We start from the raw sequence: 25027 nt of genomic DNA, 5'->3' as shown, positions 1-25027 counted from the left end.
GGGCGCGCGCTCGCTCCCTAGACCCTCACAAGCTAGTGACGTAGCCCTACGTCACTTTGCCTGTGAGGGGCTGACTGCCGACGTAGATCGGCGTTAGGCAGTCGGCAAGTGGTTAACTTAATAAATCCATTTTTAACTTAATAAATCAACCAATGATTGGGAAGAGGCAGTCTAAATGCTATGCTTAATTTGCCTGGAAAAAGTAATTGGAAAAATGTATAAAACTTAAAGTAGAAGTCCACCCTAACACTAAAACCCCTGCAACTATAGGCATCCATGATCTAACACTGACCTATCTAGCCCTGTAAAGATAAAATCAGTATACATACCATTTATGAAGCCGCTCCGGTCGCACGCTGAGCTGTCAGCTGCGGCTTCTCTGTGAAAGCGGGTGCAGAGGGCACATCCGACAATGGAAGCCGCATAGTAAGTCTATGGGTGACGTCACTCCTTACTAATTTCACAACTGTTGTCGGCTGTGTCCTCTGCAGAGCTTCTGCCGCTGGTGACAGGGTCCGATCAGCTTCAAAAAAGGTATGTATACCGATTTCTTCTTTACAGGGCTCGAAAGGTTAGTGTTAGATTGGGGGGGGGGGGTCTAAAGATGCAAGGATTTTAGTTTTAGGGTGGACAATTGGGGAATGATTTCTGGCCAAATTTGTAATATTTCCTGGACAACAATTTAAATTAAAAATAGTTTATAAATGGTGGCTTGGCAAGTACAAGAGAATAGTCTTTACATGTGTTTATATGTGTTTTCGGATGTGTTTATTGTAAAATGCAGGTTAAGGCACCTAAAATGCAGCATGCAGGGTTTTTTTCAATGCATCACAAATTAGTGTTGTTGGGAATATAATGGCTTTTCTCATGTCTATGCATTTGTGTGCTCACCTAATAAGATGTGACCCCACAATTAAGCCAGGTCAGATTGAGCTTGTGAACCACCCTGGGTTTAGTTCGTACGATATAGATCTCACAGATGCTCTGCTCACACATATGCCGATCTCCTGGTCAGATGTGATGACACATGAAATGAAAGGGCTCCAAATAGTGCTTATACCATTTTTAAAACTGCCTTTATTAATACTATAAATTAAGTACTCATATATTTAAGGTGTTTCCAGCGCACCAAACTGCGTCCAACAAATGTTACGGCTTTGGAGACCTCTGGACCTCATTTGTTGGACACAGTTTGGTGCAATCGAAGCACCTTAAATATGTGAGTACTTAATTTATAGTATTAATAAAGGCAGTTTTAAAAATGGTATAAGCACTATTTGCAGCCCTTTCATTTCATGTGTCATCACATCTTCCTGGGAGATCGCCATACAGTATCTCACAAAAGTGAGTACACCCCTTACATTTTTGTAAATATTTTATTATATCTTTTCATGTGACAAAACTGAAGAAATGACACTTTGCTACAATATAAAGTAGTGAGTGTACAGCTTGTATAACAGTGTAAATTTGCTGTCCCCTCAAAATATCTCAACACACAGCCATTAATGTTTAAACTGCTGGCAACAAAAGTGAGCACCCCCCAAAGTGCAAATGTCCAAATTGGGCCAAAAATGTCAATATTTTGTCCAGCACTGCCTTTACCCTCATGGGCATGGATTTCACCAGAGCTTCACAGGTTGCCACTGGAGTCCTCTTCCACTCCTCCATGACGACATCACGGAACTGGTGGATGTTAGAGACCTTGCGCTCCTCCACCTTCTGTTTGAGGATGCCCCACAGATGCTCAATAGGGTTTAGGTCTGAAGAAATGCTTTGCCAGTCCATCACCTTTACCCCCAGCTTCTTTAGCAAGGCAGTGGTTGCCTTGGAGGTGTGTTTGGGGTCATTATCATGTTTGAATACTACCCTGCGGCCCAGTCTCCGAAGGGAGGGGACCATGCTCTGCTTCAGTATGTCACAGTACATGTTGGCATTCATGGTTCCCTCAGTGAACTGTAGCTCCCCAGTGCTAGCAGCACTCATGCAGCACCAGACCATGTCACTCTCATCACCATGCTTAACCAGTCGCCGACCGCCGCATGACTATTTACTGCAGCGGTCAGCCCCGTATAGGCAAAGTGACGTAGTACTACGTCGCTCGCCTGAGAGCCTGTAGGGGGCGAGCGCTCGCCGCCGGAGGCGTGCTCCCGCCCCCGCTCGTTCCCTGACATGTCCGCGCGTGTGACCGGTGGACCCGATGTCCGCCGGTCACTGGCGATCTCCCGCTGCAGAGGGAGAGAGGCAGACGGCTAATGTAAACAAAGCCGCCTGTCATTCTCCCTGATCTAACTGCAGAGATCATACGATCCTGCTATGTAGGATCGTATGTCTCTGTGGTTACATCACTAGCCACACCCCTTTACAGTTAGAAGCTAAGGACACACCTAACCCCTGCATCACCAATAAAGTTAACCCCTTCCTTGCCAGTGTCATTTTTACAGTAACAGTGCATATGTATAGCACTGATTACTGTAGTAATGAGGGGGCAGATCACTTAAAAAATTTAGATTTTTACATTTTTTTGGGGAATTTCATATAAAAAAATGTGAAAAATATTGTTATTTTTTCAAAATTGCCGCTCTTTTTTTGTTTATAGCGCAAAAAGTAAAAATCGCACAGGTGATCAAATACCACCAAAAGAAAGCCCTCTTTGTGAGAAAAAATGGACTTCAATTTCATTTGGGTACAGCGTCGCACGACCGCGCAATTGTCCGTTAAAATCACGCAGTGCCGAATCGAAAAATAGGGTCTGGTCAGGAAGGGGGTAAAATCTTCCGGGGCTTAAGTAGTTAAGGACATTGATCATGATTATATCGAAATAATCACTGCATATGGGAATTTTTGAACTATGGACTACACTATACCTACAAAGTATATTTCATGTTTGATGAATTAAACATAAGACACTGTACACATTATATTTTTTTATTTTTTGTTGTTTATGTCTACACATTAATAGGAATGAAGCGTGACACTTATATGTTTTGGATTTGAGGTAGCACATTTAATGGGAGTGTAATCAGTGTCTGCAGCTGGTTCCACATTACTATGAATTTTGTAATGGTTAACACGCATGGTAGCTCGCAATACTCTTTCTGCTTAATACATCCAAAACATATTGCTAACACATTTTTTTATGGTTTGTTTTCTTTTAGTTTCAAAAGCAAAAAGTATGGCGGTACATTTGCAGAAGCGCTTTCCCCAGTGATAGCTGGTATGAAACATCTAAGGAGGATCAGGTGCGGTACCTTTTTTAGTACCTTGTCTGTGCTTATTCCCTGCACTGGTACATGACGGAGGGGAGAAAAAAAAAACATTTCTGACCCTTGAAATGTCAAGGAGGAAATAATCACCAATTTACTTATCATTCATGTCAGTGCAATAAATGTTTATGCTACACATTATTTGAAAAAACATGCCTATAGATAAGAGAGCCCAACAAAAAGAAGATTTAATATTAACAAATGTTAATGTTTAAATTGACTTAAAGCTGAAGTTTAATCTGTTTATATTTTATCTTTCCTGGTCCATCTTGAAGCACTGATTGAACAAGAATTTTTCAACATTCCTGTTCAAGAGAAGTCAGTTGTTAGATCGACTTCTTTCTAGCGGGAACTGCCATAGATGGATCGACATTTTTCCATCCATCTATGGCCAGCTAACAGCAATCTACCTGTTATATAGCATTGTGCAAAGCAATAAAGACTGGTTGGCTTACAGTGCTGCCCATTCTACTTTCAGTCTGAGTCTTGCACATCAGGGGATTTTAGAAATTTTGGGTTGTAACCCTAAAAAAAAAAGATCCTGTTCCCTCATAGCAGGTTAAACAGCACAGTACTTGTGCTGTCTAATCTGTCCCTTTCTATGCTGTAAAAAAAACAGGTTGATCCTGCCTGTTCCTGTGTCCCCCTTAGTATGCTGGCCATGGTACCATGGTCAGGTTACGTGCCTCCATCACCCTGCTGCTCTCTTCCCCCCCCCTCCGCCTGTCAGCTCCTGTGTGTGAGCCGATCTCTTTCCCGTCCTTCCCTTCCCCTCCTGTCGCTATTAGTAGCTGGCAGTAAAGTTAGCCACTTCAGCCCCGGAAGGTTTTACCCTCTTCCTGACCAGGCCCTATTTTACAATTTGGCACTACGTTTTTTTAACGGACAATTGCGCGGTCGCGCGACATGGAACCTAAACAAAATTTACATCCTTTTTTTCCCACAAATAAAGCCTTCTTTTGGTGGTATTTGATCACCTGTGAGATTTTTATTTTTTGCACTATAAACCAAAAAATAGAGCGACAATTTTGAAAAAAAAAAAAACAATATTTTGTACATTGCCAAAAAAAAATAATTAAAAAATCCAATTTTTTTTTAACATTTTAGGCCAATTTGTTTTCTGCTACATATTTTTGGTTAAAAAAAAATCGCAATAAGTGTATTTTTAAATGGTTTGCGCAAATATTATTGCGTCTGCTAACTACGGGAAAGATTTATGTCATTTTTATTGTTTTTTTTTTTTTTTTTTACTAATAATAGCGGCGATCTGCGCTTTTTAGCGGGACTGTGACATTGAGGTGGACAGTTCGGACCCCTAATTTACATTTTTGACACTTTTGGGGGTACCAGTGACATTACTACAGTAACCAGTGCTAAAAATATGCACTGCTACTGTAATAATGCCATTGGCAGGGAAGGGGTTAACCCTGTGGGTGATCAAGGGGTTAAATGTAAGCTGTATGGGGGTTGGGCTTCTGAAATGATCACAGAGACATGTTCCTATATAGCAGGAACACATGAGCTCTGTGATCATCCCAGGGAGAAGGACGGTTGGCTGTGTTTACAACAGCCAACCGTCCTTCTCTCTCAGCGGGGAGCCATCGCGGGTGTCAGGCGTTAATCGGAGCTGCCTGCCCACTAGATCAGCTTTCCCGCTGACAAACGGGGGCGGGAGCACACCGCCGGCGGCATGCGCTTGCCCCCTAGACTACCGAGAGCGAGCGCCGTACATGTATGGCGATTTGCCTGGGAGCAGCTGCCTACATCTGCTGCAGGCGGTCGGAAACCGGTTAAAGGAAGATTACTGTTAGCCCATCTGTTCTATCAAGCCAGCCTACACAGTGTAAACGTTTGTATAAAATTATGCCTGGAAATACCTTATTTCAGATTGTTTGTGGCCTGTCACGTGACCTCCGGCCGCTCTCCTCCCCCAATCTAAGGGCTACAGCGGGAGTGGATAGCACAACGGTCACGTGGCCTCCCTGACTGATGTCAGAGGCAGATTTCGGCTCCTCCCACTGTAGCCTTTAGATCGGGGGGAGGAGAGTGGCTAGAGGTCACGTGACCGGCCAGAACAAACAAACTGAAATAAGGTATTTAGAGGCATCATTTTATACAAACATGTACACAGTGTAGTATGGCTTGATAGAACAGAAGGGCTGACATAAGCTTTTTCTGAGTTGACAACCACTATAAAGAATATGTTACCCCAACATTTCATATTCCTAAAATGTGTCTGTTGTAGCATGTACTTGTGTTATGTGTTACCGTTTGTATCCTGTTCTCTTTGTATTGCTTCCTTTGTGTGGAATAGTGGTGATCCTGCCAGTCCCCCTGCTTTCCAATTTCATACTTACCACACTAGACTTGAGAGCACGCCCATCCTAGTGTGGTCAGTTTTCTGGCTGTGCTGGGAGAACATCTTGCCTGTCCTTTAATAGTCAGATGTCAGCTGACAAACCACCCAGCACAGCCATTCACTGGGAAGATCAGTGCATTGCTGTTTCTCCACCACTAGATCTCTAAGCCCATTATGCTTCTGAAGGAAGATATTATGTGATAATAATTAGGTGCTAGGAAAACACATTTGGTGGCTCTGTTCTGCCTATCAGGAGAGCCAGATCTGTTAGTTTAGCCTGTCCCATGTTTCCAGGTGTGATTTATTGGGTCTGAGGGAGTCTCCCCACTGTATCCAATAAAGGAGCTTTTTGGACAGTGGAGGAAACCTAACCAGTAGCACACCAGGGTTTATGGCTATCCCAGTGGGTAGGCATTGCTGCAATGCATCCTGGGATTGGCTATAAACCTGGAGGGAGCATGTGACAGGGGGTCTTTTGGCAGGAGCAAAGTTCCAGGAGGAGTTGGACGGCTGTCACTCCTCCTGCTGATGTGAGGAATGTGGTTCAGGCGGTCGGCCTAGGAACCAGGTGTGGAGCTGGGCTGCAGAGGATCCAGAGTGCTGACCAGTGGAGCTGCTGGGCAGAAGACTTTAGGAAAAACAGTATCGTGAGTACTGAGGGACCTTCTCAAGGGTCTGCCTAGGAGAGGAGACCACTCCAGAGAAGTCAGGGAATCAAGGAGCTACCTCACACAGAGTGTTACAGGAAAGGGGGTGCCAAGTAGATAACCCTGAAGATTAGGGATAAAGGGGGTGCCAGGAAGGGTCCTGAAGTTGTTCAGCAGTACAGTCTACCTCAGAGTACAGCTTACCTCAGGATAGAGTTTACCTCAGGAAGCTCTATTACTTAATTCACAGCCGAGGGCAAAGTGAAGCAGCGGCCTAGCCGTGACTTGCTCTATTCAGCATTACTCAGCGTCATACAGCATTAATCTGTGCTATTCAGCTCTATTCAAGTTGTCCCTGCTTATTGTGCATAGTTCTTTAAGTTGGAATATCCCACTCATTCCCTTCTCCTATCCAAGTTCCAAATAAAACCTAAAAACCAAAGATACTGGACTGCTTCTTGTCTGAGGTAAAACACTTGGAAAAATGCCAGAATGTTCTGTTGTTGCTAATGGTAACCCACATACAGCAGCTCCCATGGGAGTAGTGCTACATATATATATATATATATATATATATATATACAGTATATGTACAGTATATACACACACAAATCTTTTGCCTTTCATTTCTTTTTTAAACTGACTGGGTTGTTTTACAAGGTATATGTATGCTTTACTTATACTTTAACCACTTAAGCCCCGGAAGATTTTACCCCCTTCCTGACCAGGGGGTATTTTGCGATTCGGCACTGCGTGACTTTAACGGACAATTGCGCGGTCGTGCGACGCTGTACCTAAACGAATTTGGCGTCCTTTTTTTCCCACAAACAGAGCTTTCTTTTGGCGGTATTTGATCACCTGTGCGATTTTTTGATCACGCGCTATAAACAAAAAAAGAGCGTAAATTTTGCAAAAATAGCAATATTTTTCCCTTTTTTTTATATGAAATTCCCCCAAAAATAAATGTAAAAATCAAAATTTTTTAATATTTTCGGCCAATTTGTTTTATGCTACCTATGTTTGGTAAAAAAAATCGCAAAAAGCGTATTTTGATTGGTTTGCGCAAAAGTTATTGCGTTTACTAACAAAGGGAAAGATTTTTGTCATTTTTGTTGTTTTTTTTTAACGCGTAATGGCGGCGATCTGCGATTTTTTTTGCGGTACTGCGACAATGCGGCGGACAGATCGGACCCTTGACTGACATTTTTGACACTTTTGGGGTTACCAGTGACATTTCTACAGTAATCAGTGCTATATATATGCACTGTTACTGTAAAAATACACTGGTAGTGAAGGGGTTAACTTTATTTGAGAGGGAGGGGCTGTGTGTGTCCCTAGGGGCGTGCTTCTAACTGTGATTGGCTGGGGCTTCAACTGTATGCAGAGTGATCAATGGATCTACATAGTAGATCCATGTGATCATCTCTCATACAGAGAGGAGAATGACAGGCAGCTTGTTTACACAAGCTGCCTGACTTTCTCCCTCTCCCCCGCCGATCGCAGAGTGGCCGGCGGCGATCGGGTCCGCCGGTCACACGCGCGGGGGGGTCCGTGACCACGCGGGAGTGGGTGCGTGCCTCCGGCGGCGCGCGCTCGCTCCCTAAACCCTCACAGGCGAGCGATGTAGACCTACGTCACTTTGCCTGTGAGGGGCTGACCGCCCACGTAGATAGTCGTGCGGCGGTCGGCAAGTGGTTAATATAAAGACAGGCTGAGGTGCTATGTAAAAATACAATTAGTGATTTGTTTTTTTAATGAATACATAACAGTATTAAATGTAGGTCTTTTATTTGCCTATGTATAATTGAGCCAGAAAGAGCACCAGACAAAAAGTCCAAAAGTATTTGATTCCACAAGTGAAGTAAAAATGAAGTAAAAAGGTAGCCAAGGTGTTTCAGGTACACAAACAATACCCCTTAGTGCCGGTTCACACTGGGGCGACCTGTGAGGCGACCTGGTCGCCTCACAGGTCGCCTCCCATAGGGAAGCTGCGGACCCGTTCTGATAGGAGCGACACAAGTCGCTCCGACCTAGAAAAAGGGTCCGGAGCTTCTTTGGGGCGACCAGGAGGCGACCGCCATAGACTTCAATGTTATGAAGTCCGTGGCGGCCGCTCCGAGGTCGCGGCGCGCTGCTCGCACCGCGATCTCGGAGGTCGCCCCTGCAAGTAGCGTCGCGGTAATGTGAACCGGCGCTTAATGAGGGCTTTAATATTTAAAACAGTGTCTAATGGACCCAGAGTAAAGCTAAGTACACACTATACATTTTTATTTTCGTTCAACCCAGTGGGCTGAATGAAAAAGAAAACAAACCTAAATATTGCCATACTAACACAAGCAATATGACTGCCCCCACCAGAACACACAGCCATTGGCTGCAAGCGCTGATCAGATGCTGGTTTTCCAGCATGCTCATGTGACTGGCTTCTTACAGACATACACATAGAATAGCGCACACATGCAAAAGAAATGAATCTCAAATATGGAGACAATCCATAAATAAAAATGGGGATTTAGTCCCACCATATGGCCATATCGTGCTCAAGCCCACCACTACGTCAAAGTACCCCATTGTCAGTGTGTCCTACACTATCCATAAAAAAGGGGTGAATCCAGCCTCTCTTACCCTTGGAGACAACACTCCTTGCTGGGAGAGATGTGCTAATGCACTACAAGGGATTCCTCCTATTTCTACTTGATAGTGGATACTGATAGAGTACAGGTGTGTGTGGGGGTGGGGTGCTCAACCTCACAAGGGTTAGAGAGGCTGGATTCACCCCTTTTTTATGGATAGTGTAGGACGATATGGCCATATGGTGGGACCAAATCCCCATTTTTATTTATGGATTGTCTCCATATTTGAGAGTCATTTCTTTTGCATGTGTGCGCTATTCTTTTTTAATATACATGTTGCTTGGTCCATAGCTGCACCGGCTTTAGATATACATGTTCAGGGTTTGCTCCCCCAATTTTTTGCTTGGACATACACATAGGCTGAAAGTCGTCCGGTTCCTGTAGAACCAATCATTTTCAGCCAATTTTTGGCCTGTGTGTAGCCAGCCTAAAGATCCTAAACACAACAATCAAAGCCAGGACCCTATTTAGTGTGTGAATGCCTGTGTTAGTGGCGGGGCTTTGAGAAGGGAGATGGTTTAAACTCCCCATATTCATTGGATGCTTTTTGTTTTTCTTTTGGTCACTTCTGGCTCAATTATACATACATGATACAATTTGGGTGACCTTGGCCTCACTGAGAGGGGCCCATAATTTGTGGAGAGCTATTGAACCTACTTTTGGACTCTGAGAAACATTTGTTTGGCACTCCTTATTGCTTAAGTATACATAGATTATTCAATTTGGATGACCCCTGTCCCTCAGTAGGGGCTCCCATTTTGTGGGGAGCTTCAGAACCTAATCCATCAGACAGAGCTAAGGACTTCTATTTGTATCAGTTGGAGATTGGTGTCCAGCTCCTGCCCCCTACCTCTCCTTGAAGATGAATCTGCCTTTATACTTCTTTAAGTTTTTTGTATGGTCAAAAGTCACACTGGGTTTAGTTCAAAAGCAGGATTATAGGGGAAAGGTGAGGGGTTGGCAAAGAGAACCAGCCCTTCATCTCATATAACACACAACCAGTATCAGCAGCAGGCTCCTGATGGGTAGACTGTCAGGATCAGTGGGGTTGATTTAAAAAAACTGGAGAGTGGAAATTCTTCAGCTCTACATAGAAATCTATCAGCTTCCAGGTTTTTTCGTCAAAGCTTAGATGAACAAGCTGAAGTTAGAAGCTGATTGGCTACCATGCACAGCTGCACCAGATTTTGCACTCTCCAGTTTTAGTAAATCAACCCCAGTGGGTGATTTTGCACATATAGCTTGTAGCATCCTCTTACTCGTAGTTACATAGTTAGTGAGGTTGAAAAAAGACATCAGTCCATCCAGTTCAACCTATGATGTGAGTGTGTGTTTGCTTTTTTTTTTTTTCCATAAAGATTTTTTATTTTTATTAAGAGGTATATAACACAGGTTAAACAAAATGTGTTACAAAGAATTTTCAAGAATACACTATAACATGTTAACATTTTCAGTAATGAGATTAGAAAAACCACTGGTGATATCGCCTGTCACACTCAAAATAGATTAAAAAAAAAGAAACAGATGAGAAAAGACATGCGTGTTTGCTTTTAACCGTACATTGTATACCCCTGTATGTTGTGGTCTCTAAGGTGCCCATCTAATAGTTTTTTGAAACTGTCAATGCTGATACGACTGCTTGTGGAAGAGAATTCCACATCCTTACCGCTCTTACAGTGAAGAACCCCTTATGCATTTTAAGGTTAAACCGCCTTTCCTCTAGTTTTAGTGAGTGACCACGTGTCTTATTGTATCTCCTTTCTCTGAATAGTTTGTTCCTTATGCTCGGGTCGCCAGTACAGTATTTGTACATTGATATCATATCCCCCCTCATTCGTCTCTTCTCCAGAGAGAATAAGTTCAGTGCTTGTAGTCTTTCCTCATAGCTGATGTCCTCCATTCCCCTAATTATTTTTGTTGCCCTTCTCTGGACTCTCTCCAGTTCCAGCACATCCTTCCTGAGGACCGGTGCCCAGAACTGGACAGCATACTCCAGATGTGGCCGGACCAGAGTCTTGTAGAGCGGGAGAATAATCTCTTTATCTCTGGAGTGAATCCCCTTTTTTATACATCCCAGTATTCTGTTGGCTTTGCTTGCAGCGGCTTGGCATTGCATGCCACTGCCAAGCCTGTTGTCTACCAGTACCCCCAGGTCCTTTTCCATCCTAGACTCACCCAGAGGTTCCCCCCCCTAGTGAGTAGCTTGCTTTCTGGTTTCTGGCCCCCAAGTGCATTACTTTACATTTTTCAACATTAAACCTCATCTGCCATGTAGTTGCCCACCCCATTATTTTGTTCAGGTCCGCTTGTAAGGTTTCCACATCCTGCATAGAAGATATTGGCAAGCTTAGTTTAGTATCGTCCGCAAATACTGAGATTGTACTAGATATCCCCTCCTCTAGATCATTTATGAATAAATTAAACAGGATTGGTCCCAGGACAGAACCCTGGGGGACCCCACTTTCCACACCCGCCCAATCCGAGTACTCCCCACCAATCATCACCCTCTGGAATCTCCCCTGGAGCCAGTTCTCTATCCATGTACTCACCTTATGGTCCATACCTACCTTCCTTAGTTTGTACAGTAAGCGTTTGTGGGGAACGGTGTCAAAGGCCTTTGCAAAGTCCAGATACACCACATCCACAGGCTTTCCTTTATCTAGGTGGCAGCTCACTTCATCGTAGAAGGTTAATAGATTGGTTTGGCAAGAATAATTTTTCATGAATCCATGCTGATTACTACTAATAATACAGTTTTCATTACTAAAGTCTTGTATGTGGTCCCTTAACATCCCCTCCAAAATCTTGCAGACTACAGATGTTAGGCTGACCGGCCTATAGTTACCCGGTATATATCTCTGCCCTTTTTTAAATATTGGTACCACGTTGGATTTTTTCCAATCAGCTGGCACCATACCCGTCTGTAAACTATCCTTAAAGATCAAAAATAATGGTCTGGCAATCACCTGGCTGAGCTCTTTAAGAACCCTCGGGTGCAAGCCATCCGGTCCCGGTGATTTATTTATGTTAAGTTTCTCTAGTTTAGTTTTAAGTCTATCTTCTGTTAGCCATGGCGGTATTTCCTGAGGTGTGTTGTTTAGTTTGGCCTTACAAGCTAGGTTCGTGTAGCCCCCCGATTCTTTTGTGAAGACTGAAGAGAAGAAATGATTTAACACTTCCGCCTTTTCTCTGTCCTCAGTGGCCATATTTCCTTTGTCATCTTTTATGGGGCCAATGTGTTCTGGCCTTGCTTTCTTAGCGTAGCACATCCAAGGTTCTATTTTTGTAGCAATTATCACTAAAGAAAAGTCATGGAGTTTCCTCAAAAGAGCTACATCATTGCCCAATCCTTAACCACTTAAGTACCGCCCGCCACAGATATACTGCGGCAGGCTGGCTCTCCTGCCCAAATCATCATAGCCCTATGTCGGTCGTGTGCCTGCAGCTAGGGGGTGAGCGCACGCTCCTGCCAGCGCGTTTCCGCCCCCACTCGGCAGCAGGGACTCCAATGCACGGGTCAGGTGGCTTTGATTGCCGCCAGCCATCCGTGATCGCTCCCCTCTAAGAGAGAAGAACGGTCAGCTGTTGTAAACACAGCTGACCATTCTTCTCTCTGGAATGATCAGAGACCACCTGTGATCCTTCTATATAGGATCACAGGTCTCTGTGATCATGTCAAAAGCTCAACCCCCCCCCCCACCCTAGTTAGAATCACTCCCCTAGGCTTACATTTAACCCCTGATCACCCACTGTTTTAACCCCTTCCCTGCCAATGGCATTATTACAGTAACAGTGCATATTTTTAGCACTGATTACTGTAGTAATGTTACTGGTCCTACCAAAAGTGTCAAAAATGTCAGTTAGGGGCCCGAGCCGCGATGTTGCAGTCCCGCTAAAGATCGCAGATTGCTGCCATTACTAGTAAAAAAACAGTAAAAATGACATAAATCTTTCCCGTAGTTAGTAGACGCGATAACTTTTGCGAAAACCAATCAAACTACGCTTTTTGAGATTTTTTTTTACCAAAAATATGTAGCACAAAACAAATTGGCCTAAAATGTTAAAGAAATTAGATTTTTAATTTTTTTTTTGGGGATGTTATATAACAGAATGTGAAAAATATTGGTTTTTTTTTCAGAATTGTCGCTCTTTTTTTGTTTATAGCGCAAAAAATAAAAATCGCACAGGTGATCAAATACCACCAAAAGAAAGCTCTATTTGTGGGAAAAAAAGGACATCAATTTTATTTAGGTACAGTGTCGCACGACCGCGCAATTGTCTGTTAAAATAAAGCAGTGCCGAATCGCAAAAAATGGCCTGGTCATTAAGGGGACAAATAGAAGTGGTTAACCACTTGCCGACCGCCGCACGACTATCTACGTCGACGGTCAGCCCCTCACAGGCAAAGTGACGTAGGGCTACGTCACTAGCCTGTGAGGGTCTAGGGAGCGAGCGCGCTGCCGGAGGCGCGCTCCCGTGTGGTCACGGACCCCCCCCCGCGCGTGTGACCGGCGGACTCCATGTCCGCCGGTCACTCTGCGATCGGCGGGGGAGAGGGAGAAAGTCAGGCGGCTTGTGTAAACAAGCTGCCTGTCATTCTCCCCTGTGTATGAAGGATGATCATACGGTTCTACTATGTAGAACCATTGATCACTCTTCATACATCTGAAGCCACAGCCAATCACAGTTAGAATCACGCCCCTAGGGACACACATAGCCCCTCCCTTTCAAAAAAAAAGTTAACCCCTTCACTGCCAGTGTATTTTTACAGTAACAGTGCATATGTATAGCACTGATTACTGTAGAAATGTCACTGGTAACCCCAAAAGTGGCAAAAATGTCAGTCAAGGGTCCGATCTGTCCGCCGCAATGTCGCAGTACCGCAAAAAAAATCGCAGATCGCCGCCATTACGCGTTAAAAAAAAAAACAACAAAAATGACAAAAATCTTTCCCTTTGTTAGTAAACGCGATAACTTTTGCGCAAACCAATGAAAATACGCTTTTTGCAATTTTTTTTTACCAAACATAGGTAGCATAAAACAAATTGGCCGAAAATGTTAAAAAATTTTGATTTTTACATTTTTTTGGGGGGGAATTTCATATAAAAAAAATGTGAAAAATATTGCTATTTTTGCAAAATTTACGCTCTTTTTTTGTTTATAGCGCGTGATCAAAAAATCGCACAGGTGATCAAATACCACCAAAAGAAAGCTCTGTTTGTGGGAAAAAAAGGACGCCAAATTCGTTTAGATACAACGTCGCACGACCGCGCAATTGTCCGTTAAAGTCACGCAGTGCCGAATCGCAAAATACCCCCTGGTCAGAAAGGGGGAAAATCTTCCGGGGCTTAAGTGGTTAAACAAGACCCAGCAAAGCCGAGAAGAAACGTTCTGTCTTCTGTGTGTCATTGCTGTTCTCTCGCTATGTAAATGACCGATCTTAAAGGCTTCTAGCATCATTGTTGATAAAAGAATAAAAAAAAGTAAATAGTTCCTTCCTGCCATTTTAAATGCGACATCTCTACATGCTTTGTATCAGTATATTACATCCAACATATGGACATGTGTAAGTCTGGGCAGCAGCATACTGGTGGTTGGATATGTCTGCTGCTCACTCGTGGTAGGCTGACCATTGCTGTGGCTGAAATATGAATTACACTTCTATGGTATCCCCAGTTTATGGATCTTTGGGAAGACCAGCACATACACTCCTTTCATATACATGCTCACACTCCAGTAAACTTTATATTATTATACCATTCTCTGAACATTTATTTGTCTTTTTTTGTTCTTCAGACTGACGGCAAGATGTCTGGCAACCAGCGTTATTGAAGCTCTAAAGAGATCTTTCCCCTGCTGTCCCGCTCTGCAGGAAATCAAGTACTCATTTCCTGTCTTTAATTCATTCTCTGCAATGTGTGATTTTATTTAGATGAAGCCTTAGTATATTTGCACATAACATGAGCCTTTCTTTCTATGCGGTTGTCTGTTTAGCTTAGAATTGAGGTGGTGTAAAGCTTGCAGTCTGCAAACCTTTTTGAGCTGCACATTACATTAACAGCGCCTGAGCCCTTGCAATGTACATCCCTGCCAGGTCCTCCACACTATAATGTAAAAGGGCACTGTGATATAAAGTCGACTGCACTGTAATGAATAAAGGGCCCCTTTACAGTGCAATCCCCTTTGTATCACATTGCCCTTTTACATTACAGTGCCCCCACAAATCAAAGCCCCCCCCCATCATAGTGCCCCCTGCAGTCATGCCCCCCCTTTTCTCTGTAATCACAGTGCCCCCTTTTACTCTCTGCCTCCTCTGCACAATTCTACCTTTGGCAAGGCAGAGGCAGGATTCAGCCTGTGTATCTCGGGGGTCTCCCTCCCCATCAACAATGTCATCCTATCAGCAGGGTAGGGGGCGGGAGGAGCTGCAGACCTGGATCATACTAAAAAGCAGGTGATTACCTGCTAGTTAATATGCTCTCTGTGCAGATCTCCAGCTCCTCCCATCCCCTACTCAGCTGCTAGGATGACATCGTTGGCGGGGCGGAAGACCTTGGAGAGGACACACAGGCTGAATCCTGTGTGAAGAGATACAGGCATGGCCTCATAGTGGGAGGTGAGCAGTGACCGGGGTCTGTGTTAGCCCCTGTGTTAGACCATGCTTGCCGCTTACATCCAGTTGTGTGGCCCGGTCATCAACAGGACATGGACCGGTATTGGTCATTGGTCTGTGGCCTGGGGATCCCTGCATTAGCCAGCTCTTGTTAGGACATGCAGCCCGGTGGGACCTATGGTGAGTCCGGGCCTGATCCCTGCATTCCCCCCGCCCAGGCAGCCCAGGTGCTGTGTACAACTGCCCGTAGACATGAGTGGCTGTACAGTGGTAATTATATCAACACAAGTATAGTGTACATGCAAATGCACAAAATAGAAGTTATGAAAGAATATGCAACAAATAGAAAATAATGAAGAAGCTTTTCAAGAGTTTATAATATGTTGTTTTCAAACAATGCTAAAGTGCCAGAATCATCCTATAATTCTTCAGTATATGTGTTTTCATATGTGGCAGTTAAAACCACCTCCATGTCCAGTGCATTTTTCAGTTTCCAGTGCTGTGATAATTTGACTGACAATCACCCAGCAATGCAATGCTGTACCCATATGCATTTTAAATTATTTTTTAGACATCTAGATCTTTCTTTTTTCTGGTATTTATTACCCACTGGTTTTTTTTATATTTGTTACTATACAAAGGAAAAAAAACATTTTGGGGGAAAAAAATGTTTTTCTTACTTTCTGTTATAAAACATATCAAAATAGGATGGCAGGACATTACAAACTCTCCCAAACCATTTTTGGAATGTAGAGACCCTGGAATGGTCCTATGTTTTGCTACAATTTTTTGGAAATGAAGAAACATGTTGGAACGAAGGAAGTTAAGGTGCGCTTAGCTCATAAAAGTCACTCACCGAAGCCAAATTAAGGTCTTCCATTACTAGTGGAAGAAATTTCTCTGTAGGCTATAATTGCATGTCACTGAAATTGCAGTGTGTCTAATGGCTAGATGGAAAAACCCAAAATACTTTAAACCCCCCAAAACAATCCCACATTTATGGGTGGTCAGGGGTATTTTAACCTCCCCACCCCAAAACAATCCCACAACATTGGTGGTCAGTGGCATTTTCAACCTCCTACAAATAATCTAACAAATTAGTGGTAAGTGGTATTTTATACCCCCCAAAACAATCCTCCAGCCATTGGCGGTTGGTGGCATTTTAACCACATCCATACCGGCGCATAGTAATATGACGCCGGCAGGATGGCTTTACCGTTCCGGGCGGCCGTCATATGACGTCCGCCCGCTCTAGCTGCTACTGCGCGCCCCCGGGGGCGCGCAGCGCGGCGATCGGGGGTGAGGCTCGTCCCTCGGACATAGCCCATCCCTGATCAAGGTAAACAGCCAATAGAAATTGGCTGTTTACCATGTGATCGGCTGTGTCAGTCACAGCCGATCACATGAGCGGCTCCTGCACGAGCCGCTCGTTCTCTCTGCAATGCGCGCCCCCGGGGGCGCGCAGAGCAGCGATCGGGGACGAGGCTCGTCCCTCGGACAGAGTCGATCCCCGATCTAGGTAAAGAGCCAATGAAAATGAAATTGGCTCTTTACCACGTGACCGGCTGTGTCCAATCACAGCCGGTCACAAATGTCAACAGAGAACACGGTAACTAGCTGTCACCGTGTTCTCCTCCTCACACACTGATCCTGTGTAAGGAAGAGAGTGTGGTAACAGCTAGTTACCAAGTACAGTGCACCCCAAACACACTGATTGCCCCCCCCCAATAAAGAGTACCTGTCACTAGCCCATCAAAGTACCCGAGTACCTGTCACCAGCCCATCAGGTACTCTGATGACAGGTACTCGGGTACTCTGATGACAGGTACTTGGGTACTCTGATGACAGGTACTCGGGTACTCTGATGACAGGTACTTGGGTACTCTGATGACAGGTACTCGGGTACTCTGATGACAGGTACTTGGGTACTCTGATGACGGGTACTCGGGTACTCTGATGACGGGTACTCGGGTACTCTGATGACGGATACTCTGATGACAGGTACTCGGGTACTCTGATGACAGATACTCGGGTACTCTGATGACAGGTACGCAGGTACTCTGATGACAGGTACTCGGATACTCTGATGACAGGTACTCGGGTACTCTGATGACAGGTACTCGGGTACTCTGATGACAGGTACTCGGGTACTCTGATGAAAGGTACTCGGGTACTCTGATGAAAGGTACTTGGGTACTCTGATGACGGGTACTCGGGTACTCTGATGACGGATACTCGGGTACTCTGATGACAGGTACTCGGATACTTTGATTACCTGTCAACGGAGTACCCGTCATCAGAGTACCTGAGTACCTGTCACCTACCCATCAGAGTACCCGAGTACCTTCCACCTGCTCATCAGAGTACCTGACGCCTGAAGTAGCCGAGTACTTGCCGCCTGCTCATCAGTACCCATCACTACTCATCAGTACTCATCAGTACCTATCACGTATCAGTACTGATCATCAGTACCCATCACTACTCATCAGTACTCATCAGTACCTATCACGTATCAGTACTGATCATCAGTACCCATCAGTACAGTATCACCTATCAGTATCAGTACTACTCATCAGTACCTATCACCTGCCTGTCACCTGCCCATCAGAGTACCCGAGTACCTGTCACCTGCCTATCGGAGTACCCGAGTACCTGCCACCTGCTCATCAGTACCAGAGTACCTGTCACCTGCCCAACAAAGTACCCGAGTACCTGTCACCCTTCATACAGCCACCATGTCCAAGTCCAAAAAGGTTTATATACGTCCTCCGTTTAAACCTAAATACCGGTGTTATGGCAGCAGATAGCTACCATAACCCTGGTATTTTTTTAAACGGTGGACGGTTGGCTTTCTGATAAGGGTGGTCCCAGCGGCAGATTCACCGTGGGTTCACCCTTCCGGGATGGCGGAAGAGGTGCCCCCCCCCCTCCCGCCGCGTCCGGTCCTTTTCCCCGCTTACCGGACCCTCCGGCAGCGGGGAAAACGATCCGGTCCCGGATCCTCACAGACAGGATGTCGAGTGAGGGCAAGCTTGCCCTCACTTGACTCTATGGTCTTGGAGGACCGGAGCTACGGAAAATGTTGTTGCCTAGCAACCGGTTTAAATGTCCTTTTTTTTTTTTTTTCATTTTATATAATAATTTTTTTTTTTTTTCTATCTTTTAGTGTACTTGTGAGATCTGAGGACTTTTTGACCCCAGATCTCACAAAAAGAGGTCCTGTCGTGCCTTTTTCTATTACTAGTAATGTTTACATTTCTTGTAATAGAAATAAAAATGATCAATTTTTTTTTTTTTTTTGTTAAACGGTGTAAAAATAATAAATAAAATAAATAGTAAAAAAAAAAAAAAAAAATTAAAGCGCCCTGTCCCCGTTAGCTCGCGCGCAGAAGCGACGCATATGGAAACCCCGCCCACATATGTAAACGGTGTTCAAACCACACATGTGAGGTATCGCCGCGATCGTTAGAGCAAGGGGAATAATTTGAGCCCTAGACCTCCTCTGTAACTCAAAGATGGCAACCTGTAGAAATTTTTAAATTGTCGCCTATGGGGATTTTTAAGTACCAAAGTTTGTCGCCATTCCGTGAGCGTGCGCAATTTTGAAACATGACATGTTGGGTATCTATTTACTCGGCGTAACATTATCTTTCACATTATGGAAAAAAATTGGGCTAACTTTACTGGTTTCTTATTTTTTAATTAAAAAAAGTGAATTTTTTCCAAAAAAATTGCATTTGGAAGACCGCTGCGCAAATACGGTGTGATAAAAAATATTGCAATAATCTCCACTTTAATCTCTAGGGTCTCTGCTAAAAAAAAATATATAATGTTTGGGGGTTCTAAGCAGTTTTCTAGCAAAACAACTGATTTTAGCTTGTAAACACCAAATGTCAAAAATAGGCCTAGGCAAGTGGCTAGGATGCATGATGATGCGCCTTGGATGTTAGGCCCCTCTATATGGCTAGGCTGTGAAAAAGTCTCACACATGTCATATTGCCATACTCAGGAGGAGTGGCAGAATGTATTTTGGGGTGTCATTTTTGCTGTGTACATGCTATGTGTTAGGAATATCCTATAAATTGACAACTTTGTGTAAAAAAAAAAAGTTTTTATTTTTTTCCCACATTTTCCAAAAACTTGTGGAAAAAAATGACATGTTCAAAGGACCCATAATGCCTCATAGAATATACGTTGGAGTGTTTGCTTTCCAAAATGGGGTCATTTTGTGGACTTTTCCATTGTATTGGTGCTCTAGGGCCTTGAAAAGTGTGATAGGTAGTAAGAAAGTTTTATGTGTATTTATGCTCCTAAAACGCCTTATGGTGCTACTTGGACGTGGAGTCTCTTTTTGTGGCCAGGCTGTGTAAAAGGCTCACACATGTGGTATCACCATACTCAGAAGGAGTAACAGAATGAATTTCGGGGTGTCATTTTTGCTGTGTACATGCTATGTGTTAGAAATAGCTTATAAATTGACAACGTTTTGGGAAAAAAAAGAAAAAAATTTTTTTTCTTCATTTTCCCAAGAATTGTGGGAAAAAATTATAACTTCAAAAAACTCACCATGCCTCTTACTAAATACCTTGGACTGTCTACTTTACAAAAATGGGTCATTTGGGCGGTATTTGTACTGTCCTGACATTTCAGGGCCTCAGGAAAGGAGATAGGCAGTCAGTACATCTGGTGTGATCAATTTTCAGTAATTGGTACCATCGCTTCTAGACTCAATAACTTTCACACAGACTAAATAATATACACTAATTTGGGTTAATTTTACCAGAGATATGTAGCAGTATAAATTTTGGCCCAAATGTATGAAGAAAAATTAATTTTTTGCAAAATTGTATAATAGAAACTAAAAAAAAGTGTTTTTTTTTCAAAATTTTTGCTCTTTTTTTGCTTATATCACGAAGAAAAAAAAACCCAGTTGTGATCAAATACCACCAAAAGAAAGCTCTATTTGTGTGAAAAAAATGATAAAAATTTTGTTTGGTTACAGTGTAGCATGACTGAGCAATTGTCATTCAAAGTGTGAGAGTGCTGAAAGCTGAAAATTGGTCTGGGAAGGAAGGGGGTCTAACTGCTCTGTATGGAAGTGGTTAAACCTCCCCCCCCTCATCATTAATGGTCACTAGCACTTTTATTCTCTGCCAAAACAGTCCTACATAATTGGGGTTGGTGGCCCTTTGATACCACACCCCCACCTTGAATCACTTTTAGCCCACTGCAGCCTGGAGGATATAATGAACTGATTCATTCAATAAATCTTCCATTCTTCCCTTCCTGCATCATGAAAGAAGGTGGAGGGTTTGGGGCAAAAATGAGGGATAGGAGGAGAGATCACAGAGTTAACCTTCTAATCTGTATAATAAACATATTGATTGAAGTTTTTTTGATTAAATGATTGCATTTGATTGAATTGATTGAAGGTTTTCATGTACTGCACTAAAATGGTTATGAACAATCTTCAAACTTCATTATACCTTGTTTGGTTATACATTCTCATTACTTCCTATACCCTATCTATAGAAGGCAGGCTTTCTATGAACTGCACTAATAATAACGAACAATCCTAAAACATCATCATAAGCTGTGTCTTTATATGCTTTCATTGGCCCGCAAGCCCTACTATTAATCTGCAAGCCCTATTGATTCTATACACTGCTCTGATGATGGCCAGTAACCCTGAAATAGCTCCATGCATTTTGGGATAACTGGCTCTAAAATAATAGGCTATAATTGTGGAAGTAATTGTTTTGGCTCTGACCAATAGGAATAGGCTTGGGTTCGATCCAAACCCATGTTTGACCGTACCTTGAAAGAAGCTGTCAGAGGGTGTGGCCGAATTAGGGCAATGATATCATGAGCATCCCCACCCCTTTGTCTATGTGCCGTTGTTGGGCAGGGAATGCCCCAACCGCACCTGTTTGAGCCAGCACTGACAGCTTTCTTGCGGGTTCGGCCAAACATGGGTTCGGACGGCAACCAAGCTCAACTCTACTGCCTTCTATGCTAAAATGAAGAATAACTATATTCTGAAGCTTAAATCAAAATGCAAAAGTGTGGGAAATGTAATAAAGTGTAGAGTATCACAAAATTTTAAAACATTTCTATTGTCAGGTAAATAATACTCAAGAACAAAGGTTACATATATTGCAGCTAACAGTCATAGATATGGTGACTTAATTTGTTTCCTGTTTTTAGGCTTTATGTTAACCTGGTGCTCCTGCCAGTAACAATTTCCTGTCTTGAGGTGACAACACTCACTCACTGTACTGGAAGAGCAGCGTTGTCACCCTAGGACAGGAAGTGTGTTAGGACTACAGAACACCTCTACCTGTCCTATGTGCACATATTGAAAAGATAGAAAAATGCTTCCAATTGTATATATAACTGACTAAAAGAGAGCAAATAGGAGAAGTCCTTAATTTGGGTTTACAGATCGTTTAAGAGGAAAGTATAGTTCTACCTAGCCAGAGTAACTCCTTTTTTGTGAACTTCAGTCCATAAACAGTTATACACATAACAGGAAGTACGGGAAGAGGGACATTGTTTATTGATTGCTTGTTTCAGAAATCTAACAGATGACTTGGGGACTTTCCCATATTCAGACCCTAGGAATCTGTTTCTACCTGTAAATGCGTGAGCTTCTGGTACTTTCCTCATCCTCCCCCCCATCCCCCCCCCCCCCACTGCTTTCTCCTTCCAACCACCTCCACGCCAACTACAAAACTTTGTACAGAAATAGACAGATACTTAAAAGTAAAATACCACTGTTAAGCAAGAGCAGGCTTTCTCGACAAAGGTTCCATGGAACCCTAGGGTTCCTCCGGCGGTTGCTAGGGGTTCCATAACCTGTAGCAGATTGTTCTTCCACCTACAATGATCACAACGGTAAGAGGCAAACTCCCTCTGACATCCAATGTAAGAGGTCACTTCTACACTGATCACCAATGTAAGGTGGCATTTTTCCATTGGCCACCAATGTAAGGGGACACTTTTCTGTTGACAACTAGTTTAAGGGAATACTACAAATTTCACAGCTTGTATTTCCCACCATTATTTGCTTTATTTGATTAATATTGTCATATAAACCACAGGATTGTTGTAAAATACTCTATTCTGAATGTCAAATACAGGCGATCCCCGGGTTACAAACAAGATAGGGTCTGTAGGTTTGTTCTTAAGTTGAATTTTTATGTAAGTCGGAACAGGTACATTTTTAAGTGTAGCTCCAGCACAAAAAATATTTTTTACGTTTTTTTGGATAGCATAGGGAAGGGTTAACACACCACTGTAACGTTTGTTTTACTGTCTCTACCCCTGTTCAGAAGATTTCACCTCACTTTCTGTCCTTATGACAATTGGATTTTGAAAATGTTGGGTCATTGTGGAAACAAGGATTGGTGCTAAAGCTTCAATGGAGACACCTTTTTCCCATGATAACTCTTATAGGAGTGGATTTCCCTTCCTAGAGGTAGATTTCTTCTCACTTTCTGTTGTCTTCCTCCGTTTGTAAGTAGGAGTCATTTGTAAGTCAGATGTTTGTAACCAGGGGACCGCCTGTACTCTAGTCATATCATTTACTTTATTCTTCTGTTTTAAATGTTGTATACTTTTCTGGCCATGCTAATGTACTATGGGCTGTAGATATAATAGTTTTTAGCAGGGGTTCCATGAGACTTTACAGATATTTCAAGGGTACCTCTGGGGTAAAAAGATTGAAAATGTCTGTGCTAGAGGAACCCTGTGGGGCTGGTGATGCTTGTAGGTCTCCAGGAAGTAAAGATGGTGGCAACAGAGAGCGAAAAACTGTTTTACACTGGAAGTATATAGCTGCATGGAATAAACAAGCCAGCTGTTACACAGTTGTCAAAAAACATATATATTACTACTATGGCGCAAACGAGGAACCAAATCTGCCCCTACAAAACAAAAATACTGTACTGGGATAATGGTAAATCAATAAAAATGAATAGAGATTGGGTACACAAAGCATGACCATACAACATTGTTGGCAGTAAGCAAACATGAAAATTCATATTTTAAAACCATATAAATAGAGGGGATGCACCACCAAGAGACAGGAGGGATCTCTGAAATGCAAACCAATAACGCAAGTGGGTGTCAACTAAGTGCAGCATTAATAAAAGCCTTGATTGATTAACCACTTGCCGACCGGTCACGTTGACCGTACTGCGGCAAAGTGGCTCGTTCCCGTCCAGCGACGCAGACCAACGTCGCTGGACTCCACCCCTTGTGGGCGGCGCACGCGCGCCGCCGGAGGCTCGCTCCCGCTGTATTCAGTCACAGCGGGAGTCGGGCCAGTGGAGGAGCGGCGGGGAATCGAGTCTGGAGATCCGCCCGCTTGTGTAAACAAAGCGGGCGGATCTCCTAAGTGACAGACAGGGTCAGATTGCAGGGTTCAGCATAGCTGAACCTGCGATCTGTCCCTGTGTCACTCAGTCACCTCCCCCCCCACACATCAGTAAGCACCAGGCATACATTAACCCCTCCCTCTCCAATAAAATTAACCCCTTCCCTGCCAGTGTCATTTTTACAGTAACAGTGCATATTTATAGCACTGATTACTGTAGTAATGTCACTGGTACCCCCAAAAGTGTCAAAAATGTCAGTCAAGGGTCTGATCTGTCCGCCGCAATGTTGCAGTCCCGCAAAAAAAATCGCTGATCGCCGCCATTACTCGTTAAAAAAAAAACACCAAAAATTACAGAAATCTTTCCCTTAGTTAGTAAACGCAATAACTTTTGCGCAAACCAATCAAAATAAGCTTATTTAATTTTTTTACCAAACATAGGTAGCAGAAAACAAATTGGCCAAAAATTTAAAAAAAATTTGATTTTTACATTTTTTTGGGGGGGAATTTCTTATAAAAAAATGTGAAAAATATTGTTATTTTTTTAAAATTTACGCTCTTTTTTTGTTTATAGCACAAAAAGTAAAAATCGCACAGGAGATCAAATACCACCAAAAGAAAGCTCTGTTTGTGGGAAAAAAAGGAAGTAAATTTTGTTTGTTTATGGCGTTGCACGACCGCGCAATTTTCAGTTAAAATCGCACAGTGCCGAATCGCAAAAAGTGGCCTGGACGTAAGACAGCAAAATCCTCCGGTGGTAAAGTGGTTAAAAGACAATTGGCAACTCACATTCAAAAGCATGTATAACGCTTATCTGTAGAAGACAAGCCGATAAGAAGACCCTCATGCCTGTAAGGCATACAGTAAGTCTGCAGCCTGCGACTGTCAGAGGAAAGCAGAGTTGCTCAGCAGCTAAACCAGGAAGTCTAATGCCCCATACACACGTGCAGATTATCTGCAGACTTTTGTCTGCAGACTTACCTTTTCTATGTAGTGCAAGGGCCTGCCGGATTGCATACAAATTGAAAGTGTTTAGGTTTGACCTCATATTATATGGTTTTGGTAAGTCTGCAGACAAAAGTCTGCAGATAATCTGCACGTGTGTATGGGGCATAATGGAACCACTGTGGAG

General features: G+C 43.3%; 1 protein-coding gene across 3 annotated transcripts in view; it reads left to right on the top strand.

The window, feature by feature from the left end:
- NLRC5 (NLR family CARD domain containing 5) overlaps positions 1 to 25027 on the top strand; it is a 314671-nt gene that overhangs the window by 115573 nt on the left and 174071 nt on the right. For all 3 annotated transcript variants that reach the window (XM_082270129.1, XM_082270130.1, XM_082270128.1), the window contains 2 exons: positions 3156 to 3239; positions 14699 to 14782. In XM_082270129.1, coding sequence (XP_082126255.1) covers positions 3156 to 3239; positions 14699 to 14782 — 168 coding nt within the window. The remainder of the gene's footprint in view (positions 1 to 3155; positions 3240 to 14698; positions 14783 to 25027) is intronic.

The sequence above is a fragment of the Pelophylax lessonae genome (genome assembly GCF_965119305.1).
Source record: "Pelophylax lessonae genome assembly, chromosome: 10".
NCBI lineage: Eukaryota > Metazoa > Chordata > Amphibia > Anura > Ranidae > Pelophylax > Pelophylax lessonae.
The sequence above is the reverse complement of the archived record's forward strand: the minus strand, read 5'-3'. Positions and strand labels throughout refer to the sequence as shown.